The following is a 16,204-nucleotide window of genomic DNA, read 5'->3' on the forward strand; positions in this document are numbered from 1 at the left end:
GCCCTAGTCGCTAAGTTAAAACAGACTTACATTATTGTCTATTACTCTAAAAAGGAGTCCGAAAATATTCTCAACCCTTAGACGACACAAGGGTGAGTAGAAAATGAGGGAAGTTTAAATTTTGGTCAAAATAACCTTTAAGTTTGACACATTCATGTAGAGTTAGCAATTCATAATTGCATGTTTGTTGGAGAAAGTCTCCATATTTGACACAGTTTCCTAAAGAAGTAATTTAATCTAAGATATGGTCACGATGATGCTGCTGCACTCACCAATGTTTCACCTTCTTTTTCCACTAGTTTTCTCTCTCAACACAACTAGCCTGAATTCTCCTTAACAAGTGATTTATGGAAGTAATTGGAGACACAGAGAGCAGTTAATATGCAGGCCTCACTTTGTCATTTAGCCTGAACCTGCCAGGTGCAAGTATTCATGCCGCATCTTCTATATTTTTAAACAGCAAATATTGATCAGATGAGAATGTGCTCTGCATCTAAAGTCTGCAAAGTCGTGAGGGTCAGACCCTGATGTGCTTTAAATAAGGTTCATGAACCTCTTTATTCTCCAATAACGTTGACGTTCCTTCTACAGGATGAATGTCGTGGACGACTCCAGATGTCAGCATCACTCAAGCTTTTTGATTGACAGATTCAAGTCATGCCTCCAAGTGTTTCAATCATCCAGCGCAAAAGCTTCTGTCAAGACCTGGAAAATAACACGTCGACTTTTGAGACGGACAGTCACTGCTGACAAGAGCTTGGGATTGGACTGGTGCCATTGCCTTGAGATGTCCACGGAATCCAATTTATGTTGTCAGTATGTCGGACATTTTGTCCGTACAACAGACACTTTGTATACGTCGTCTACTGTCCGTACATCTTACACCTTCGGTACATCAAACACTTTTCGGCAGATCATTTCTATACGTCGCACACGTTCCATACAGCGGACACAATTTACATATGTTAGACACTGTAAGTACGTTATTTTCCGTACATTGGAAGCGGAATCGGACAATTTTCGTATGTCAGACACACTTATGTACAGTTATGTACATTAGACATTTTGCGTATGTCGTACACCAGTTCTCGTATGTTACGCACTTTATTTCGGATATTTTCATACGTCTGACACGTTCCATACATCGGACACTTTCTGTCTAATAGACAATTTATGTAGTTTAGACACCATTAGTACAACATTTCCGTATATTGAAAAACTTCCGCACAAACATTCACTTTACATACATCGGACACCTGGCAGACGCCCGACAACTTCCGCACACCTGGAAATGTCCATACCTAGGACGTTTTCGACACACATCAGACACTTTAGGTACATTAGACATTTTGCGTCGTACACCTTCCGTACATCGAACAGTTTTTGTCTAACAGACCATTTCCGTAGGTTAGTTATTTCCGTACATTGAAAATTTTCCGCACAACAGGCTCTTTACATACCTTCTGTACGTCGGGAAAATGTTCGTACGCCAGAAACTTTCCATACGACAGATTATTTTCAAGGTCTGATATTTTCAATTTGTTAGACAATATCTGTACTCGGACACTTTCTGCATGTTGGCGAATTTCTGAACATCAGACGCATTTTTTAAAGATAGATTTAAAATCAATTTTCGTTTTGTACTGGTTAATCAAAGTATACACTGTATATATATGTGTGTGCGTCTGTCTAATTATAACTATACAAATTATATATTTTCTCTATATATTTTCATACTTTGATATTAATTTCCCTATTTCAACCCAGGGCCGGGTCTAGGCAGGGGCAAGAGGGGGCCTGGCCCCCTCAAATAAATGTTGTGCCCCCTCAAACTTACATGTAAGTAAGTAACAGCACAATGCCCCCTCAAGATTTGTGGCTGCCCCCTCATACATGCCTGTCAAGATCCGGCCCTGTTTCAACCTTTGTATTGCGACTCGTTTAATGTCCTCATTACTCTATTTATTTACATACTATTTTACATATTGATTTCCATACAGTATATTTTTTATTTATTCTAAAAATGTCATTTGATATATTTTTATTAATATCCGTAGATGGTGGTTAATCGTCCATTTAACTTATTATAGAGTAAAACTCTTTCATACATTCAAACAGTATCATATCTTAACAAACAAGTTTCAAATCAGCACCAGAGAGTGTTTACAGTGAAACCGCCGCCAGCGTCTGATCCTCCTCGGCGTCACGCCAAGAATGCATCATATCAGAACCATCAGAACCATCAGAACCAACCAAACAGCAGGACTCTTCTGAAGACTCTGCTCCAGACTCAATAATTATCACCCTTTTAGAACTATAGGGTTCGCATACATCCTGGGGAGCCGGAATATTTCCACCTTCCTTCATGATTATTCCTCACAGAAGCGTCTTTGATGGAGGAACCCTGCTGTTTATCTTATGTACAGAAAGAAACAGGCACAAATTGAAACTTCTAAACTCAAGAAAAGAGGGCAAAGGTGTTAAAAAAAAAGACCCGCTTCACAGTGATCGTTGACGTGTCACAGGGTTTTACGGAGCGGCACATTAATCGTTGCCAAGGCAACTGTTAGACTCCTCGAGGACACAAATCCACTCCAGACTGCAGCAGCAGGATCTTAAAAATGTGACGGCACCGAACCTCTGCCCTTCAAAGTAAAACTCCTCAAATGATAAATCCCGATGAGCCGTGGCATTATGACCGCCAACCTTTCAAAGTGCAAAGTCTATTTTTAACTTCGAACCGTGAGAATGAATTGAGCCTCAAAGTATGGGATATAAGGTTCCTTTAAAGACAGTTCGGTAATCCTTTTTGGGGGGGGCTTTTTTAGTTTTTGGCCCCTTTTTGTGATGGGGTTTGAGACGTTTGCTTCAAGTGATACAAGGTAAGGTAAGGTAAGGTAAAACTTTATTGATCCCTCAGGAGGTCTCCTTCGGGAAATTGTTTTCTTCCAATAGCCACAGAAATTTTTCATAAAAAATAAATCAAAATAAAATAAAAACAAGAACATAAAGAGAAAGAACAAGATGACACAATCTAAGTCTAAAGATAAAGATAAAGAACATAGATCAAAGAAAAACAACAAAGACAAAGGATACAAAGACTAACATATAAGTGAACTTTGATGACAGAAAAGTTAATAAAGATGGATTAAATGATGTTGACCTAATTACTTTTTACTTTGTAACCTCCATAGCCACATTAACTTGTGGTATGTAAAAATCGCTAGTTGGGCTTTGAACAAAGATATTATCATTTGATTTATTAACAAAATATGAAGTATAAAAAAAATTGGATTATAATGTCATATTTGTTTAATTTTATCTGGCACTTTTGAGACGTGAGGGAATTGGACACTGGCTAAAAAGTGTTTTGTTGTTTCATTTTTAAATGACATTTAAATCTGATCCTGAGGTGACTTGTTCAAAAGGTGACGCCGGAATCATTTCCCGGCAGCAGGCGAGTGTTTGAACACGCTGCTGCTGCATCAGAGCACGAGGGAAGCGACTGCCACGACTGCAAATGGAAAATCTGTGACTAATGAGTCTGAGGATCCACGTTAATATCAGCTGGCAGTGATAAGTGGCAGCAACAGAGATTAGACTGATCCTCTTGTAATAAGGAAGCCGTTCCTCCGTGGATTACAGTTGAACCAATAGTTGAAGAAAACACACATCAATACACTCATGATGAAGTTGTTGTATAAAGTTTTTTTTTTTTTTTTTATTAAACTTGTATGACATTTAATTTCCACGATAACGGAGAGACTGCATTCTTTAATTAAAATCTCTCACATGGATTCAAGGCTTTGTTTGTTGTTTACTCTCCAATCTTAGAATAGAGATGAGCATTTTGATGTTTGTCCTTTCTGTCACAGTTTTATGTACTGCTCAAAATCTCCCTCAGTCCAAAAAAACGAGAAATGGTGATGATTTATTTGTCCTGTCATATTTTCATTAGGTTTAAGTTACTCAAAACATCACATTTTTTTAAATCAATTTCCCCCCATTAAAGTAAACATATACTCAGTTCTAACATAAACATTATTGATTTGACCAAAACAGTCAGACATTTTTTTTGTGTTTTTGTGTCTATATTATTTTATGTATATAAACAAGAAGACACAAACGCATGGATTATAAACTCCAGATCCTGTTGTGACATCATATCGTAACACTTTTTTCATGTCTAAACAAGAAGGATCTGTCTCGCCTGCAGTTCATACAAAACTCTGCAGCGAGAATTCTGACCTGCTCTAGTAGAAGAACTCACATTTCTCCGATCCTTAAAACTTCATTGGCTGCCAGTTTCTTTCAGGATCAACTTTAAAATTCTGGTTCTTACTTTCAGATCTATTCATGGTCAGGCTCCTCCTTACATCAGTGATCTGATCCAGCCTTACACCCCAACTTGGGCTCTGAGGTCTGTGGATCAGAATCTACTGATGGTTCCTGAACACGGTTCAGGACCAGAGGAGAGAAATCCTTCCAGGCTACTTACTTACGTAAGGCTTGAATAAAGAGCCACACAAACAGAAGGATATCAATACGTGTTACGCTTTGGTGATTTCATACATGAATGATGTCTCAAGTGTTCTTCAGCAGGCAATGATTAGCACTTCAGTTTTCACAACAACCCTCAAAATAATACTCTTCCTGCTGAGTTTCCGGGTACAGCGCTGCTTCCATTGTGCCTCCATGTTTATGAGGCCAAATGAATTCGGATAAGGGCCGGGATTAGATTCAAGATTCACTTGTTTGTTCTTGGTGAACACAATAGAAGATATAAGGAAAGCAGATGAACCTTTCACCTCCTCCTCTGCCTTTTCTTCTCCATTTCCTTTCAGGCTTTCATCAGCAGCCTCTCTTCATGCTGGCCAGGCCTTCTATCGTCCAGCTCCGGCTTTTGTCCGGACCAGGTCTGCGGACTAAATCATTGGGGCACTTCAACGACTCCCTCCGGGAGAGAAAGGTCGAGAATGTTTTTCAAGGGAGAAGATCTGAGCGAACCCAGCAGCAGACAGATGCTGTCAACTGTAATCTCAGAGCAATAAACTCTGAAGGCCTTGAGAGATACAGATCTGACAGTTACGGGTCATTTAAGCATTTTTGAAAGGCTGTCGAAACTGAAGAGTCTGGAAGTGGAAGATCACTGCAATCTGAATATTGAATGGTTGGATTTAACATTTAAAATGATGAAACTTTTAATTATTAATTAATTAAATTAATATTTCGTTATTTTTTAACGAAAATAATAACGTTTTTATATTGAATTAAAAGGCTATGAATTAAAAATATATATAATTTCATAAATATATTTTTTGATTATTGGAATTAGAATATCAATTAAATGATGGATGGATGGATGGATGGATGGATAGATGATGGATGGATGGATGGATGGATGGATGGATGGATGGATGGATGGATGGATGGATGGATGGATGGATGGATGGATGGATGGATGGATGGATGGATGGACGGATGGATGGATGGACGGACGGATGGATGGACGGATGCATGGTGGATAGATGGATGGATGGATGGATGGATGGATGGATGGATGGATGGATGGATGGATGGATGGATGGATGGATGGATGGATGGATGGATGGATGGATGGATGGATGGATGGATGGATGGATGGATGGATGGATGGATGGATGGATGGATGGATGGATGGATGGATGGATGGATGGATGGATGGATGGATGGATGGATGGATGGATGGATGGATGGATGGATGGATGGATGGATGGATGGATGGATGGATGGATGGATGGATGGATGGATGGATGGATGGATGGATGGATGGATGGATGGATGGATGGATGGATGGATGGATGGATGGATGGATGGATGGATGGATGGATGGATGGATGGATGGATGGATGGATGGATGGATGGATGGATGGATGGATGGATGGATGGATGGATGGATGGATGGATGGATGGATGGATGGATGGATGGATGGATGGATGGATGGATGGATGGATGGATGGATGGATGGATGGATGGATGGATGGATGGATGGATGGATGGATGGATGGATGGATGGATGGATGGATGGATGGATGGATGGATGGATGGATGGATGGATGGATGGATGGATGGATGGATGGATGGATGGATGGATGGATGGATGGATGGATGGATGGATGGATGGATGGATGGATGGATGGATGGATGGATGGATGGATGGATGGATGGATGGATAGATAGATAGATAGATAGATAGATAGATAGATAGATAGATAGATAGATAGATAGATAGATAGATAGATAGATAGATAGATAGATAGATAGATAGATAGATAGATAGATAGATAGATAGATAGATAGATAGATAGATAGATAGATAGAGAAAGATAGAAAAGAGAGTGCTGAGCTAAAGGGTGCTGTCACTCTGGGGGTCAAACTTTAAAAGCATAGATCATGGTAGGGATTAGAGCGTCAGTGTCTGATGTGTCACATCTCTGGACGCCCACATGTCCAGCAGGCACCGCCCACTCCTGACATTTCATGGTCAAACAGCAGATGCTTTTTGGAACTATAACGTCTGCTGTGGTATGTGGGCGGGAACCGAGGAATGAAGAGCACATCTCACCCTGGATCTCAGTCGTCCACGTTTATGCCGAATGAACTTCCGTTCCAGGAGAAGTGACGCTTTTTAATGCCTTGAACGGACAATGGAAGCGGCTCGAGGGAATACTTGTTTATGTGACCTCTTCCTGAGGCAGGCCTGAGTCGACTCAGAGAGGAATTGAACCCCCGCGCTCAAGATATCACCTCACTGTACCAGTTGAGAACAAAACAAGCAACTGTTTGTTTACCTGAACTAAAGATCACCAGATAACCTGATAACCCTTTTTTCGACCATGCATACTCACTGACGGATAAACAAACCACAGAAAAATTACACTTTACAAGTTGTAACTGACTTTTTATGTTCTTTTAGCATTAAAAAAATGTTTTAAAAGTTTTTTTTATAATTTAATTCAATGATTTCTATAATGTAAGGTTGTTTTTATTGACTAATTGAATGTAATATTGTTCTTTTACATTGAAAGGTCGAATGTATTTGAGAATAATTTGATTAAAACATTTCTATATTGAGAGGTTGAACTTAAATAAATGAATTTAAGACTCAAATATTTTCAAAATAAATTATGTATTTATTTTACACATAGAGTTTGATATTCTAATTACAATAATTCAACAATACATGTTCTAGATTCAATATGTTTTACTTCATAGCCTTTTGAATTCAATATTAAAATGTTGGAATAATAGATACAGCAGAAAATAATAAAGACTACATATATACTTGATTGTACTTTAAGACATCATGGTGGTACTACTATAACGTTTTTATATTGGATTTAAAAAACGATTTCATATATTTTTTTATTATTTGAATTACAATAATAAACTTTGTGTTAAAACAATTAATTTTGATTATTTTTATTTTAAATGTATTTAATGATTTAGTATGAAGTAGTAGTAGAAGTACGAACTCAGAATATCATAATGGATTTCAGTGACTACAAAAGCACTGAAACATCTCATACCTCTGCCAAGGAGCTGTTTCACAGGATACATTAAAATCAATAAGAGAACTTCCATATTGCAAGAATTGTGTTTGGTTACAGTCAAAAAAATGATTTCCTGACCTGGATTTACACATATTAATATAGTGTTTTTTGCCATTTCTGTCTTTGTTAAATGTCTGGAAACCACAAATATTGTATTTCCTACTAGTGAAGGTTTGTATTGAGCTAATCTTGTAGCTTAGCTTTGCTCTCACAACAACTGTTGGATCATTACAAAACAGTAATATCAACGATAACCTTGGTTTGGTTGCATTCTTGAAGCACATTCCTACTGAGATGTTAAACTGACGCAGCAAGAGACCAGAAAGGTGGCGTATAAACGAGGATCAAGCGCTGAGAGGATGTAGAAATCAAAGAAAGGTCAGAACTTTGTTTATAGTTCACGCCTCGTTTCTCTTCACTTAGGAACAGGAAGCGGTCGAGGTCATATGGAAATACACACCACACACACACCACACACACACACTCAAATGTTAAATGTGTCTTCCCCAGTGATGCAGTTGTACTGTAGTTGTACTTGTGAGGGACCAAAAAGTCAAGAAAAAGTTAAAACTAATATCAAATCATTAATTTTCTACCCCTGATTCCCTTATTATGAAGCAGGGGGCTAGAACTAATCCCAGCTACTTCGGGTGAGAGGCACAGCTTATCACAGGACACAAAACTACACAAACTTTAATATCAATTAATCAATTGACTCCTCTGACTCTGACTGGGAGGAAACTGGAGTAAACCGACACAAGAACAAGGAAAACGTTGTCCCACAGTAATGTTTGCACCGAGAAACAAACGGTTATTTCACTGAAAAATATTCAATTTTAGACACAAATGATTTCATTTGTAACATTTTATAATTGTTTTTTTCTATGTTCATTAGGTGGTTAGAATATCCACAGACAAGAAACACAAACTCATGGATTATAAGCTCCAGATCCTGTTGTGACATCATATTCTAACACTTTTTTCATTCATCTAAACAAGAAGGATCTGTCTCGCCTGCAGTTCATACAAAACTCTGCAGCAAGAATTCTGACCCGCTCTAGTAGAAGAACTCACATTTCCCCCGATCCTTAAAACTTCACTGGCTGCCAGTTTCTTTCAGTATCCACTTTAAAATTCTGGTTCTTACTTTCAGATCTATTCATGGTCAGACTCCCCCTGATCTGATCCAGCCTTACACCCCAGCTCGGGCTCTGAGGTCTGTGGATCAGAATCTACTGATGGTTCCTGAATACGCTTCTGGACCAGAGAGAGAAATCCTTCCAGGCTACTTACTTACTAATATATAGCTTTTTAAAAAGGCATCATGTCACCAAACTAAGATCTAGACGTGACGGCAGGAGTGATTCAATTTAGAAAGACCTAAAAAAAAAAATCATGTTTTTGTTTTAAATTAAATAAACAAAGAGGAGAATGTAAATCAAACTGGTATTTAAACTAACTTGTTGATTTAAGTGTGTCTTACATAATATTAAGTTTTTACTTAGATTCATAAAACGTTTCTTAAAGTATTGACATGTTGGAAAATTAAGAAATGTTCCTTATGCCCCAAAGGAAATTTGAAATACGTTTTTGACCATCATTTGTTGCCAATACCTCCACTGTTTAATATTATTATTCTTATTATCAGAAAAAATATCAAACACAGCGATGATTAAACTGCTCACTCAGGTTTCTGACAAAAGGTTTCTTACAAGAGTTGTGTGTGTGTGAGATGGTTGTCAGCACGGAATGAAATATTCGACGACAACAAAGTCAATAAAGAAAAGAAATGTCACGTTTAAATACATCTTATTTATCTGATGATGATAAAAGCAGCAGCAGAGACGGAACAAACATAGGGAGAAAATGTAATGAGCCTAAAGAATATGAGACATGAATGTTATTATTGTGAGCGCTCTGCTGTCGTGAGTGTCTGTCCACAAGTCTAGTTACCATGGCGACAAATCAAGTATAACCTCTTAACAACCATGATTACATGAAGCTAGCATGTGCAGGATTAAGAGGCGGGGGTCTGCGGATGTAGCCGGTGGAAGACATTATCATTGTCTGATTATTGTAAACACACATTTATGGGATGCCAGAGGAGCCGATGAGGGTGGTCTATTGTCCGGTGGGGGGGAGGCGAGGGCCACGTTGGGACCCTCTGGATCTGTGTTGGATTTATTTTCTGTGGTGACTGTCAAGTTATTAAAAAAGGTGACGCTATTGACAGTCAACATAAATATTAGAAAAAGGTCAATAAGTTTTTAGATGGAAGTATATCAGGGTCAAAATTGTGAAACTTTATTTATTTTTTTATTTGAATATTTTTTGGGTTCTTCTATGCATTGAATTTTTTTTAAATTTCTATTTCTATATTGAAAAGTTTCATTTTTTGTTTACATAATATTATCTATATAAGTAAACAAATGTACACATAGTGTTTGATATATCAAAATACATTTTCTAAATTCAATATTTTTATAAATACTATAGCCCTTATATTGAATATAAAAAATGGTTGGTATAATTGTGCCACCAAGGTTGGCTAAAAGTAGCTCAGTACTCTTATGGTATTGTCTGGTGATGCTATAATACCATCATTTTTATATAGAATTTAAAAGGATATGAATTTAAAGACATTGAATCTAGATTTTCAAAATATATATTATTGGTATTACAATATCAAACTCTATGTGTAAAACACATTTAATTTTTTAATTCAAATTTTATATTAAATAATTCGAAAAAATATATATATATATATAATGCTTGAAAACAAAAACAACAACATTTCATTAAAAAAAAAAAAAAAATTCTGTTGATATACTTCCATAGTTATAGTGTTAACGATCCACATACATCGCATTATTATTATTATTATTATTATTATGTGTCATTTTATTTGGTTGGATGGTTGACCCAAAATCAAACTACTTTAATGTTCATGTTTGGAACCTATGCACATGTTAGTGATTAAAATAACCACACACACATACATATATACACATACATATACTATGTATCTACATATAGTGTATCTATTTATCCTAAATAAATCATTTGTCCATCTAAATCAAACGTCTTAAAACGATTCCCAGCGTATTATTTTGTCTCTCGAACATTTCAGGGAGGAAGCTGTCGTCTCCGAGCAGAACATTTTGCAAAAGCCGAAGCGATTTCAGCGACAGCAGAACACGAGGAATAATCACGAAGCACTTTGCTTGACAACCAGTGAATATCCAATTTTCAGTAATGCAATGCTCTCTCTGTCTCTGCTCTCGCTCTTGTATTAACTCCTCGTGCCACGATGTCACTCACGGTTATTGTCGAGCAGCATGAATTGTAATTCATGTTATGTATCTTGTAGCCTCAATAGAACACCGACAAATACTTAGAAGCACCAGCCTTTTTTATGATAAAAACAATCCTACCACAAAAGAAGAAAAGTCTGGTGAAAAGATCCTGTAAATTAATATGTCCAAGAATATGTTGACTCAAAAAAGAGATCCTTGGTCACAAATTAAAAAAATAAAAAACGTGAGGAGGGAAATTAAGATAAGAGGCATTATTTATTCTTTTTACAGTTTTTTAAAACCTAAATACCAACCTTTTTAAACCAGCTTATTCACCGTTCATAAATATTTATTTATGGATGCTTTGAGGTTGTTTTTAATCTATCTTGTAGGTGTCCTTGGTGTATGGTGCCTTAAAATGTATTATAATTATTTATTATTATTATTATTATATTATGATTAGAATTAGAATTAGAATTATTATTATTATTATAAATAATAATAATAATATTAATGATAATAATAATAATAATAATAATAATAATAATAATAATAATAATAATAATAATAATAATAATAATAATAATTTAACATATACACATAATTTGTAATATATATATATTATATTTCACTGAAAAATATTTAATTTTAGACACAAATTATTTCATTTGTAACATTTTATAAAAGTGTTTTCTATGTAAGTCTTCTGTTATTTAATTATTGTCTTTATTAATGGTATTTAACCTCACTTTAAGGTACATGATCGACTTAACGTTCCTTTAAAATGTGGAAGCATTGTTTTTTTTACCATTTGCCCCAGTTTTTTTAAACAATTTTATTTATTTACTGACAACTTTTACACAAAAATAAAATTCCTATTAATACCTTTACACAGAAAACATGCTTTCCAGCGGTTTCTTCAGCAGAGCAAAAGTCATTTGACCGACGAGAACTGCCTGTAACTGCTCCGTGGTCATTATTGCACATATTAACTCTAACTGTTGGCAGGTTTATGGCGTCGTGCTCTTTTATCTCCACCTCACACGGCGTCTTTAGAAGTTCATGGCTGCTTTAAATCCTCTCAGAGGTTTTTCCATCCGGCATTAACATTTAGTGCTGCATCAGATGTTGACACATTAAACACTAATGTTCTCTAAGATATGACCGCTATTATGAGGTAAACAGAGAAGAACGATGGCAGCCGAGTGACAAACCACAATATTTTGTTCTATTTTATATACAAACTATATATACAGTATTGTGCAAAGGTTTAAGGCAGGTGTGAAAAAATGCTGTAAACTAAGAATTATTTCAAAAATATAAACAATAATTGTTTATTTTTTATCAATTTATAAACTTCAAAGTGAACGAACAAAAGAGAAATTTTAATCAAATCAATATTTGTTGTTAATACCCTTTGCCTTCAAACCAGCATCAATTCTTAAAGGTATGTTTGCACAAAGTCAGAGGTTTTGTAGGATTATAGTGACGTGTCTGATCAACCAATTCTACCAAACAGGTGCTAATGATCATCAATTTCACAAGTATGTTGAAACACAGTCATGACAGTTTCATGTCACAGGTCGTACACCATGACTGAGCACAAGGTAGTTCTACTGCATCAGCAAGGTTTCTTCCAGACAAAGATTTCAAAGCTGGGGTTTCAAGATGTTCAAGCTCTTTTGAAGAAGCACAAAGAAACATTGAGGATCGTAGACGCAGTGGTCTACAAGGAAACTTAGTGCAGCAGATGAAAGACACATCAAGCTTATTTCCCTTAGAAAATCTGAAGATGTCCAGCATCACCTCAGACCTGGCAGAAACCAGTGGGACCAGGTACACCATCTACTGTCCGGAGAAGTTTGTCCAGAAGTGTCTTCATGGAAGAGTTGCAGCCATAAGTCATTCCTATGACATGGAAACGAGGCCAAGCGACTCAACTATGAAAACATAGGAACTAAGGGGCAGAAAAATGGCAGCAGGTTCTCTGGACGGATGAATCAAAATAGTAAATATTTGGCTGTAGCAGAAGTTTGTTCGCTGAAGGGCTGGAGCGCTGTACAATAATGAGTGTCTACAGGCGACAGTGAAACATGGTGAAGGTTCAAGTTTGGGCTGCATTTCTGCAAATGGAGATTTTGATCAGGATTAATGGTTTCCTCGATGCTGAGAAATACAGGCAGAAACTTATCCATCATCAATACCATCAGGGAGGCGTATGATTGGTCCAAAATATATTCTGCAGCAGGACAACAACCCCAAGCATACAGTCATGAAGAAATATCTTCAGCGTAAAGAAAAAGTCCTGGAAGTGATGGTTTGACCCCAAAGAGACCTGATCTCCACATCATGGAGTCTGTCTGGGATTTCATGAAGAGAAAGAAGGATTTGAGAAACATCTACAGAAGATCTGAGGTTAGTTGTCAGAGATGTTTGGAACGACCTTCAAAAACTGTGTGCAAGTGTATCTAGAAGAATTGATGCTGTTTTGAAGGCAATGGACAGTCACAACAAATATTGATTTGATTGATATTTATATCTTCTGTTCATTCACTTTATTTTGTTCATTGATAAAAATAAACTATTAACACTTCCATTTTTGAAAGTATTCTTAGTTTACAGCATTTTATCACACCTGCTTAAAAGTTTTACACAGTACTGTATATATATATATATATATATATATATATTATTGTATCTCTCTTTACTTAATGTTGTTTTTAATCCATCTTGTAATGTGCTTTTATTATTTTAACGTTGCTTAGAAGATTTTGTATTTTTATAATTTTTATTTTGTTTCATATACGTTATATACATTTTAATTGTATGAATTTGTCTATTAAATGTCTCTTTTTAAACCATATTTAAGGGACAAGAAATATTTCTTTTTTTTTAAAAAGCAAATCAAAAGAAGGAAAAACAAAAAACCATAACAAGTAATAATTAAAAAATGTTTCATTTTCTACCGTTTGATTCAGCGCCGACACAACAGGAAGCGTCCCGTCAAAGCGTGGTTACACAACACTCTCCTTTTGCGAACACTCCAACACACACATGAGAATCGGTGACGCTGTCACTTCTTCAGCAGGTGAGACCAGTGGAGGTCAGATGTGCTTCATCTGCAGACATTCCTCAAGCGTTACACAAACTCTGAGGTCGTGTCACGTGACACACACAACGTGGAGAAACTTGTCCGGCTCAAGGTTACGCTGCTCGGTTACTTCCTTAATGATCACAAAAGTCACTCAAAGAGGAAGGAATCTCCTAAAGTCATGCATTTACTCACAACTTATGAGAGTGAACAAATTGTAAAAGGCATGAGGTCGCGGTAAAAATCGATGGTCAGGAAATTAAAATCCATAAAAGAAAAAGTAGAAAAATAAGACAAGTATAAATATTCAATAATACAGCAGTGGGTCGGAGACAGTGTTTGCATTCGTTTCCAGAAGTAATGAGAGAACTTTAAGAAGTTTCAAGGATGATAAAATAGGAAACAAGCTTGTAAACAAGTGGAGACTCTGGCAGCTGTGCTGGAGGTTTAAAGGACGTTGAGGTTATGCTGTTCTATAGAGCAGGGGCTTAAATATCGGCATTTTACAAGTATTTACGGACCGACCTTCAGATCACTGTAAATACATCGTAGAGAGTTTGTGTTTCACTCTTGTTCACTCGTTTACAGATTTATTTTGTGGATAAACTCGACTGATACAAGTGTCTTGACGTATCAAGAGTAAAAAAATAATAAAAAAATACCATATTTTGTCAAAACAAGACACCTTTTCAGACAGTAATAATCAACAGAACAGAAATTATAGAAATATATTTCCGGTAAGAAATGTTTCACACCAGTTAGGGAACACTGCCATAGAGGGTTCACGACACTGCAGGTGCACTTTTCTGACTCTAGTGGGAGCCAAAAACAATGTTTTTATTCTAACGTATTGCAGCTTTAACACTTGTGTTATCTCAGGGGTCAAGGTGACCCACCTCCAGCTCTGCATATGTTTTTATGTAAGAGGTTGATCACCTTGACCCAGGGACAACACAAGGGATACCACAAACACATTTGTCTTCAGGTCACGAGGGTTAAGGAAATCATATGAGTGAATTTATATTAATTGTAAAAGTAATTTAATTTACAACATATGTGACATATACATATAAAAAAGAACTTTCCAAAGGAAAAACTTCCTTTTTGTGAAGAAGGAGCCGAGTCTCTGGATTTACCAATTTATTTATCTTTGAAAACAAAATAATAAAATCAAAGTTACAAAGTTCTCTTATCTAATCTTAACCACTGATATCGTTATAAACGCAACGTCAACATGAATATTTTTCTACTTTAATTTAACACATAAAATGACTTTGCAGGCCAGATCATTTATATTATGATTGAAATGTAACTTTTAAAACTTTAAATCTCATATTTGCACTTTTTTGGAGGTTAAGAATTGAATTGATGTAGTTTTCCAGATGTCAAAAACTTCTTAAAACATTAATATTAAGTCCTGAATATAACATGTTATTTGCGTATTTCTTTCTAAACTTAAAAAAAGATTCCAGTGTTTGTTTTTTTGTCTCACTTACAAAGTGCACTCCGAGTTCAGAGGGACAGTCGTGTCATATGTTAAGTAAGCAGCCACTCACAAGTGTTGCTCGAGGGCACTCAAACCAGCTGCTCCCTCTCACAAGTCGACATGTTCCGACAGACGAGTCTCACAAAGTAGGAATCAAGATGAAACACTACCTCAGTCACATGGATGAGTGGAATGGCGCTGTGGTTCTTCCTCATTCCTCCTCGTCCTCGGACCTCAAAGGTCAAAGTGCACAAAGTCCAGACCACGAGAGCCGCGTCTGCGCCCTCACACTCGCGGCAACTTCCTCCGCCAGACACAGAGGCATGCTGGGAGTGTGTGCAAGTGTCCTGTTGTGAAATATGTGGATGCTAGCTGAAACCTGTGCGTGTCAGAGCACCATCCAGCTCTCCTCATCCCTGCTGGCCACGGCTCCGGACCAGACCTCCTTAAAAGGCAAAAGACAGACCCAAGTCCAAGGTTTTTTCTGATCCCTATCAGCCACCCTCCACTGGCCAGGGCCACCGTCACGACAGTCGGCGCTGCCAATGAGCGGGCAGAGTGAGGAGGAGACGGGGACTCCTTGTCCGGGGAGAGAGGAGGGGAGTCGTAATGGGATGAATGAGTTTGGGAATGTTGTAAAAAAAGAAATTCTTGCCAGACTTTTCCCCTGAGGAGTGAACACACTCTACAGGATGGAGCCTTGACAGCACATCTTATCTGCAGTGGGACTGATAACTG

The 16,204-nt window shown here is 37.0% G+C and overlaps 1 protein-coding gene across 1 annotated transcript in view; it reads right to left on the minus strand.

Moving 5' to 3' along the window:
* tmcc3 (transmembrane and coiled-coil domain family 3) overlaps nt 1-15,783 on the minus strand; it is a 53,165-nt gene extending 37,382 nt beyond the window's left edge. Inside the window, exon 1 of the mRNA XM_087786532.1 lies at nt 15,637-15,783. Within this exon, the coding sequence (XP_087642658.1) occupies nt 15,637-15,681 (45 nt within the window). The 5' untranslated portion in view covers nt 15,682-15,783. The remainder of the gene's footprint in view (nt 1-15,636) is intronic.
* Nucleotides 15,784-16,204: the final 421 nt, after the last annotated feature.

The sequence above is a fragment of the Callionymus lyra genome, chromosome 3, assembly GCF_982586985.1.
Source record: "Callionymus lyra chromosome 3, fCalLyr1.hap1.1, whole genome shotgun sequence".
NCBI lineage: Eukaryota > Metazoa > Chordata > Actinopteri > Syngnathiformes > Callionymidae > Callionymus > Callionymus lyra.